General features: G+C 38.3%; 1 protein-coding gene across 1 annotated transcript in view; it reads right to left on the bottom strand.

Annotated features, from left to right (window-relative positions):
- Positions 1-1,786: 1,786 nt before the first annotated feature.
- EDC4 (enhancer of mRNA decapping 4) overlaps positions 1,787-9,791 on the bottom strand; it is a 688,366-nt gene continuing 680,361 nt past the window's right edge. Inside the window, exons 27-28 of the mRNA XM_072117764.1 lie at positions 9,024-9,187; positions 1,787-2,245 (exon numbers count right to left, since the gene is read on the bottom strand). Coding sequence (XP_071973865.1) covers positions 2,056-2,245; positions 9,024-9,187 — 354 coding nt within the window. The 3' untranslated portion in view covers positions 1,787-2,055. The remainder of the gene's footprint in view (positions 2,246-9,023; positions 9,188-9,791) is intronic.

Below are 9,791 nucleotides of genomic sequence, written 5' to 3'. Positions count from 1 at the left end.
CTGTGTCCTCCGGACACAGATCGCGATGAGAACATGTGCAGTCACTGCTTTCCCCGGCAGGAGCTGCAGCATGAGAGGTTGAAGGACCGGTGATGAGGTCATGGTAACATGACCTGCCGGGGAAAGCAGTGACCACACAGAGAGAGCTGCATCAGTGAGGTGAGGGGGAGACTTACAGGGGCCAGGGAATATACAGGAAGAGGGGGGGGGGCAGAGTGTATACAGGAGGAGGGGGGGCAGTGTGTATACAGGAGGAGGAGGAGGAGGGGGCAGTGTGTATACAGGAGGAGGGGGGGGCAGTGTGTATACAGGAGGAGGGGGGCACTGTGTATACAGAGGAAGGGGTGGCAATGTGTATACAGGAGGAGGAGGGGGCAGTGTGTATACAGGAGGAGGGGGGCACTGTGTATACAGGAGGAGGGGGGCACTGTGTATACAGGAGGAGGGGTGGCAGTGTGTATACAGGAGGAGGAGGGGGGGCAGTGTGTATACAGGAGGAGGAGGGGGGGCAGTGTGTATACAGGAGGAGGAGGGGGCAGTGTGTATACAGGAGGAGGAGGGGGCAGTGTGTATACAGGAGGAGTAGGGAGGGGCACTGTGTATACAGGAGGAGGGGGGCACTGTGTATACAGGAGGAGGGGGGGCACTGTGTATACAGGGGTAGGGGTGGCAGTGTGTATACAGGGGGAGGGGTGGCAGTGCGTATACAGGGGGAGGGGTGGCAGTGCGTATACAGGGGGAGGAGGGGCAGTGTGTATACAGGAGGGGGGATGTGTACACGGGGATGGGGGGGTAGTGTGTCCACGCGGAGGAGGGGGGGGGGTGCAATGTGACTACTGGAGGGCGGCCCATAAAGGGGCCCACTAGAGCTCTGTCGCCCAGGGGCCCACTAAAGCCTGGAGCCGGCCCTGATATCACCAACCATTCCCATTATATTTAGGTGTATCCTGTAGTATACAGCCTGCCCAGCTTGCCCCCAGTAGTATACAGCCTGCCCCCAGTAGTATACAGCCTGCCCCAAGTAGTATACAGCCTGCCCCAAGTAGTATACAGCACTGTCCAGCCTGCCCCCAATAGTATACAGCACAGCCCAGCCTGCCCCCAGTAGTATACAGCCTGGCCAGCATTAAAAAAATAAATAAACTTATATACTCACCCTCCGGTGGCCCCGATGTGCAGTGCTGCTCCTCCCATGTCCGCGCGGCTCGTCTTCTTGCTTCCGCACCCGTCTTCTTTCTTCTGCTGGGTGCCGCCATTGCTCTCCCCGGCCGACAGGTGCATAGTATGACGAGCCGCTGCTGACCTCATACTAGGCGCCACCCGGGGGAAAAACATGGCGTCGCCCAGCAGAAGACGGGCGCGGAAGCAAGAAGACAAGCTGCGCGGACATCGGGGGAGCAGCGCTGCACATCGGGGCCACCGGAGGGTGAGTATATAAGTTTATTATTTTTAAAGTATTTTTTACTTGTGCATTGACTCGTGTATAAGCCGAGGGGACGTATTTCAGCACATTTTTTGTGCTGACAAACTCGGCTTATACGGTAGTATATACGCTAGTAACTGAAATAAACTAAATAAAATAAATAAATAAAATAAATTAAAAAATAAAATAAAAAAAACATTTCATGAAACAAACCTATAAAATGTATGATTTATTTCAATACTAAGTGTATAAAGTTGAAACTTGATAAGTTGATAATAGTAAAGATATGTTATGGTAAAGAATGTTCTGGTGCAAAAAAAAGAAATTTATTAGATTCATATTCCACATAATCTTAAACCACAAATATGTAAATATGCTTTATTGCAATTTTACAATATAAGAAATGAATACAGAAAACCTTCTAAAAATCAGACAGTAAAGATATTCCACCATTAAATGAATAAGACTTATGTGGCCTTTCATTTTTACAACATCACATTTTTATCACAAGAAAACCCCCAATTGTATCCACAAGTTATAAAAACGCATAGTGTATATGAGAAGGGGTAAAATAAAGAAAAAACAATAGCACCTCTCAGTTTTTTAGAAGCCTGTATATTATTTACATTCATCTAATTACCAGAAGTGACAAGCCCCTGAAGCATAATCATCAGTCGTCTTGCTGGCTTTTGTAAGGAGGTTTGAGGCTCCACTTGCAAGAATTGAAACAGCTTTTGCCGAACTTGATTGATAATGCTTCCCATGTGATCTCTTGTCACAGGGTCGCTGTTATCAAGTTGCACTACTGCTTCTTCTAAGTAGCTAAAAATAAAGAAAATGAGAAAATTAATATTTATCTACAATGTAAGCAAAACATTGTATCAACAAAACATTTAACCCCTTCAGGATTCAGCCCTTTCCAGAAAAATTCAAATCGACAAAACCCCCCCACATTTTGCCAAATTCTGAGGCCATTAACTTTTTCACACTTTGATGTACAGACCTGTGTAAAGTATTTTGCTGTATGTACTGGCGGTTTAATTAATATTGATTTGGGACCTATATGACGGTTCAATCACTTTTTTTCCATTTATACATTTATGGATGGAAAAATGGCGATAAAGTGATTAAAGCTTTTACATTTCTAAAAAATGTTTTAATCTATTCTTTCAGACCCTCTAGGGTACTTTAATCCTTCAGGGTCTGTACTGCAGTATACACCAAATCTGCAGGCTATTAGATAACATTACACACTCTATGAGACTGTAGGCTCCCATAATAACCAATCGCCACCCCCTGAGATGGCGGTGCCAATTGCAAGGCAAGTTAGGTGTCAAGGATGGGTTCGACCGCAGCACTTAACAGGTTAACTTCGGCGATCGGTTCCAGCACCAACCATTAAAGTAACAGGCAGGTGTCAGCTGTATCATACAGCTGACACTTGCTGTGAGTTCTCTCTATACACACCCCGCAGCACAAGGTTGTAATAGTACGTCCTGGTGCGTAAAGGGGTTAAGATCAATCTTAAAAGCATGAACTCAATTTCAAAAACAAGCAACAACATTACAAAATAAAAATGTCCCTAGAATCCCAATGCCTGCAATTTCAGAAATGCAAACCATCTGCATAATCATAAATCCAGAAATTAAATGTACATGAGACTAAGTGTGAAAAAGACACCTTTATAGAGCAGACCTGTATGTAACAAGAATATATCTATCTTTTATTCCATGTATATCTCATTCATTAGAGAACTGGCATACAAGCCTTGAAATGATCACAATACCTAGTGAACCACCAGGTGATTAAATATATATTTTACTTTATTTATTTTACTTCTCCGTGCACTGCACCCTGCTAGTTTATTTTCTTGGTTAGAAAACAGAAAAAAAAACAACAATTTTTAACTCTGACCGGAGCTCCTAATGTTTACAACGAATTCTCCTTCCCAAGTGTCTTACAGATTTTCATTCAATAATCTGGTCTTTAGCTGTATTGCATCAATGAAAAATCGCTTCCAACAAGAGTAGGTTACTATTCAGAACATCTTTAGGACGACGTCTCCTCCATTAGATCCACCATATAGCATAGTAGAGCACTGGAAGAAAATATGTGCACAAAATAGCGTAGTATGTTCTCACAATATCAATTTTATTGATAAAAGTTATACTAACAAGAGCATTTTAAAATATGCGTAAAACAATATAAAAGCGGGACGCCAACTTCACACGCTCGTCCGACACTGAATTTCCCCGTCCTCGGCTTCTTGCTGATGTACAATTACAGTCCCTTTTTAATCTTTTTAATGTTTAATCTCAACACCCTATATACTCGATGCAAACACCAAATAATTGTTTGTGATAGGTTATAAACCATCATACTCAATAACATTGTTATATATTATTTATTAAAAATCCATAACTGTACAAACATATATACATAAAACCTCTCAGTGACGTGGGGTATTTCATTAATTTCACGTGTGTCCTGCAAAAATGAATGCTAATCCCTATTATTTACCTATTATTGTTCTCCTATCAATGGATGATGCTAAATATAAGTGTGCAATTTAACTAAAAAAAAATCACAGTTAACCCCTTCTATCGCGTTAGTGTTCTTTGTGTTTAAATTTTAAACCTCTATTCTACTGCCTATAATAACAAATTGTCATAGACCCATATTTGTGCCTCAGATATTGTGCAGATAAATACAATTTTTACAAATATTCTCTAATTTAACAATCTTTCAAAGAACATTTTAGTTCAAAATCAATGTTCAATCTCCCTTGTCAAAGTGCCTAATTTATGTATGCAGAATCCCTCCCTTTTACTAAGTTTGATATCAATTCGTTCCCTGCCAATGTGCCCTTATCTTTTCTATTACAGAAAAAAATTAAAAATTTGGATTGGAGAGGTGGTGCTTTTTGAAATGTGAGGACACGCTGTGGTTTATCATCCCCTTCCTGATGTTACGACAGTGTTCTGCAATTCTAGTTTTAACCTTGCGCCCAGTTCTGTCCACATAACCTAGACCACAGGGACATATCAAAATATATATAACATTGCTGGTATGACAGTTAATCTCTACTTTCAGTGTGATTTTTTTGTCCTTTCAGCTCAATATCTCCATTTATCTGCCTCCTCATTTGTCTGGTTTAATACTGTATATATAGCATTGCTGGTATTACAGTTAATCTCTTCATTCAGTGTGATTTTTTTGTCCATTCAGCTCAATATCTCCATTTATCTGCCTCCTCATTTGTCTGGTTTCACTGCAAGCTTTGCATCTCCCACAATATGTAAATTTAGCTTCTCTATTCCACTATTAAATTATTAAATTAGAGAATATTGGTAAAAAATGTATTTATTTGCACAATATATGAGGCCCAAATATGGGTCTATGACAATTTGTTATTATAGGCAGTAGAATAGAGGTTTAAAATTTAAATGTGTTTGCAGTTGCATATATATATATATATATATATATATATATATATATATATACTAACCAATGGGATTTCTACTTCTATCACCGTATGTCCGATGATGACCATAAATTTATAAAGGAAATCAAGTCAATACAGGAGATACTTTAACTATGAAAGCATGAAAGGTATGAAACAAGTTAATGAGATATGATGTGTAGCGGCTGGGATATGCGGATGTGGAGAGATAAGATCAAAAATGTGGTCTGGTTTACCTAATAGAGAACTGATATTGCGCCATTGGGTGCCAAGGAAAATACCTGTCAATCAAAGAAGGGGGTGTATAATCTTGGGAGAGATTTGATTGGATCATATGAATAGCCCGCGCTAGATAGGATTGGTCGGAATGCCTGCTTATACATTGGTGCAACAAGTCTGACGTGTAAATATGTGTGACACCACCGCTCCCGATAGGGTGATTGGGAACACCCACCATGCACATAATGAAAAGGAAGAGTAATCCTTAAACGTTTGAGAAGCCATCTCCTGTTTGTACTGATTTTTGTAACCTTTCTCCAATAAATGTTGATTATACTTAAACGTTTGAGAAGGTGGGTTTAGAGACTAGTTGGCCCTCCTTCACCCTCCTTGTAAGAACACACGTGAAATAAATGAAATAACCCACGTAACTGAGGGGGTTTTATGTATATATGCTTGTGCAGTTATGGATTTTTTATAAATAATATGTAACAATGTTATTGGGTATGATGGTTTGTAACCTATCACAAACAATTATTTGGCTTTTGCATTGAGTATATGGGGTGTTGAGATTAAGCAGTTAAATAGGGACTGTAATTGGACATCAGCAAATGCCCCGGAAGAAGCCGAGGACGGCCAAATCCAGGGTGAAGTGGCGTCCCGCTTTTATATTGTTCTATGCACATTTTAAAATGCTCTTGTGAGTATAACTTTTATCAATAAAATTGGAATTGTGAGAACATACTACGCTATTTTGTGCACATATTTTCTTCCAGTGCTCTACTATGCTATATGGTGGATCTAATGGAGGAGAAGTCGCACTAAAGATGTTCTGAAGAGAGACCTACTCTTGTTGGAAGCGATTTTTCATTGATGTAATACAGCTAAAGACCACATTATTGAATGAAAAACTGTAAGACACTTGGGAAGGAGAATTTGTTGTTAACATTAGGAGCTTCGGTTCAGAGTTAAAAATTCTTTTTTTCCCCCTCTTTTTTCTAACCAAGAAAATAAATTAGCAGGGTAGTGCACGGGGAAGTAAAATAAATAAAGTAAAATATATATTTATATACCGTATATTCCGGCGTATAAGACGACCCGCTACTTTAACATGGTCCTTTTTATAATTTAAATTCTTATGACATGCAGGTATATAGCAGGAAAACTGTCGCTCATAAACATAAGGCATACAACAACAACATTACCATTGTCCATTTTACTGTAAATGTTACCATACTGTACCTTAAATTTTTATTTTATTAAATATTCCATGCCATGTACTCAGAAGCGGAAAAAAAATTCCAAATGCAATGAAAATGGTGAAAAAAACGCATTTGCGCCATTTTCATGTGGGCTTGGATATTACGTCTATCACTGAGCGCCCCAAATGACATGTCTACTTTATTTTGTATAGGTTTTATAATGTTTTCATACACGTACAAAAATTATTTTTTTGATTTTGCCAACTTCTGGCGCTAATAACTTTTTTATACTTTGGTGTACGGAGCTGTGGGTGGTGTCATTTTTTGCGAAATTTTATAATATTTTCAATGATATCATTTTTAGGACTGTACGACCTTTTGATCACTTTTTATAGATTTTTTTATATTTTTCAAAAATGGCAAAAAAGTGACATTTTCGACTTTGGGCGCTATTTTCCGTTACGGGGTTAAACGTATTGAAAAACCTTTATCATATTTTGATAGATCGGGCATTTTCGGACGCGCCGATACCTGATGTGTTTATGATTTTTTACTGTTTATTTATATTTATGTCAGTTCTAGGTAAATTTGAAATAGGTGATTTGAAATTTTAGGTTTTTTTATTATAATTTTTTTTTTTTTTTTAACTTTTTTTTATTTTTATTTTTACTATTTTTCAGACTCCCTAGGGTACTTTAACCCTAGGTTGTCTGATCGATCCTATCATATACTGCCATACTACAGTATGGCAGTATATGGGGATTTTCCTCCTCATTCATTACAATGTGCTATCAGCACATTGTAATGTAGGGGTTAAAACGAAATAGCCTCGGGTCTTCGGAAGACCCGAGGCTACCATGGAGACGGATCGCCACCCCCGATGACGTCACGGGTAGCGTCGATCCCAGGTAAGATGGCGGCGCCCATGCGCCGCTATCTTTTTGAGGCTGCCGGCATCTATTTAGGGCAAAATATAAATAAATTAATTAAATAGTTCTGCATTGTTTATACAGAGTATATATAATAGATATATTCATAATGAGGACCGTTTACAAATTTAGGGGTTTTCTGTATAGAATAAATTCATTAGGGGATGTTGAATATAAATAAGAAGGGTACTGCATCTAAATAAATTAGGGAGTCTACATATAATTTGTAAGATACTGAATATTAATAAATTGCACCCAATAATTACGGTAGGTTACATACAAAATAATTGGTGGGTTATTATATGCTACATTTTGGGTGCATTATGAATATTAAATCAGGAGGACTATATAAACGATAATGAATTAGGGAGGCACTATACAGGCAGTCCCCGGGTTATGTACAGGATAGGTTCTGTAGGTTTGTTCATAAGTAGAATTTGTACGCAAGTCAGAACTGTATACTTTATAATCGTAACTCCAGTTAAAAATTTTTTTGGTCTCTGTGACAATTGGATTTTAAAAATTTTGGGTTGTCCTAAGAATCAAGATAAACAATAAAGCTTAATTGCAGACACATGTGATAACTGTTTTAACTGTTTATAGTAGCCTAAGGCTAAAGTAAAGTAAATTACCAAAATCCAGAGGTCCATTTGTAACTAGGGATCATCTGTGAGTCGGATGTTCTTAAAGGGAACCTACCACCACAAATCTACCTATAAAGGTAGATTGGGTGGTAGGTGGATCAATGGGACGTGAGGATAGCCCTTTTAAGGGCTAATCCTCACGTCCCTGCACTTTTTTGATAACTTTTATTAGATATTTATTCAAATTTACTTATGCGGCTACTGGGGCGTGGAGTAGCCGCATCTGAGATTACACGAGGCGGCTACTCCACGCCCCGGTAGCCACTTTACCCCTCCTACTCACCCATCTTCGGCACGCAGCTACGCGCATGCGCAGAAGAGCAGGCCCGCGCCTGTTTCGGAGCAGTGACCGAAAGACTAGTGCCAGAGACTAGTGCAAGAGGCAACTTAGACAACATCTTATAATATAATACCAAAAAAAGAAAGGTTCAAAACGAACACAAAAAGAGATAATAACCATAAATATACTTTATTTCAATCAATATAGATGATAAAAACCAAACATAATACAGCAGACATGGACGGACACAAAAAATATAAAATTGTGTGTATACCAAATGACGGTAGTGACTAGCCAATATAAAACATATCACACTGTGTAACAGCAGTGAGTAGACAGTAACATGAGTAAATACTCAAGAATAAGTTAGCAAATAATATGCAATGGGGCATTGTTTGTGTGTGATCCTCTCTCTGGTATAGTATTCCAGCCATTGGTTTATAGCCTTGCGATGCATATTATTTGCTAACTTATTCTTGAGTATTTACTCATGTTACTGTCTACTCACTGCTGTTACACAGTGTGATATGTTTTATATTGGCTAGTCACTACCGTCATTTGGTATACACACAATTTTATATTTTTTGTGTCCGTCCATGTATGCTGTATTATGTTTGGTTTTTATCATCTATATTGATTGAAATAAATTATATTTATGGTTATTATCTCTTTTTGTGTTCGTTTTGAACCTTTCTTTTTTTGGTATTATTCTATTTAACCCTATGGTATTTTGTTCATTTGCCCATACCAAACGGGTTCCCTATTTTTGTTTATTCTAACATCTTATAATATGGCAAACACCAGATAGACACATGAATACATACACAAATTACACATATCTTCAAATATGATTTAAGACATACTTCAGTTTGAGTTCAGTGCGGGTACAAAGGTCAAAAGATAGTTGCTGGATGAGCGAAAGCAGAACAGGCTGAGTAAGAGGGCAGGGATGCTGACCGAAAACATGTTGAGAATCCACAGTCTCACACACATACAAGATCAAATTCAGATCTGAAGCTGTTAGAGCCTGCAAGAAAAAGAAAAAAAAGTTTAATGGATTATACCACCATGCGTTTTGTACATAAAAAACTATAAATTATGAGATGAAACTGTACTTTCACATGCTGCTGAACCTGCATTACTGTTTGCTGCTTTAGCATTTACTATTCGTCAAGCTACAGAATTTGAAAAGTAATTAATCCCTTAAAGACGCAGGGTTTTTTCGCACATTTCTCTCTCTCCACCTTCAAAAAAACATAACTTTTCATTTTTACGTGTACAGAGCTGTGTGAGGGCTTATTTTTGTATGTAACAAATTTTACTTTTCCCTGATGTTATTTATTATTCCATGCCGTGCAAAGGGAAGCTGGAAAAAAAATTCCAAATGTGGAAAAATTTAAAACAAAAAATGCTTGTGCCTCACGTTCTTTTGGGCTCATTTTTTACGACACTCACTGTGTGCTCCAAATAACACCTCTACTTTATTCTTTGGTTCGGTACGATTGCGGTGATACCAAATTTATATAGGTTTTATTGTGTTTTAATACATTTTCAAAAATTAAACGAATGCGTATGAAAAAGAAATTTTTTTTTTGCCATCTTCTGACGCTAATAACTTTTTCATACTTTGG

The sequence above is a fragment of the Engystomops pustulosus genome, chromosome 7, assembly GCF_040894005.1.
Source record: "Engystomops pustulosus chromosome 7, aEngPut4.maternal, whole genome shotgun sequence".
Lineage (NCBI taxonomy): Eukaryota > Metazoa > Chordata > Amphibia > Anura > Leptodactylidae > Engystomops > Engystomops pustulosus.
This window is presented reverse-complemented; position numbering and strand designations above follow the sequence as displayed.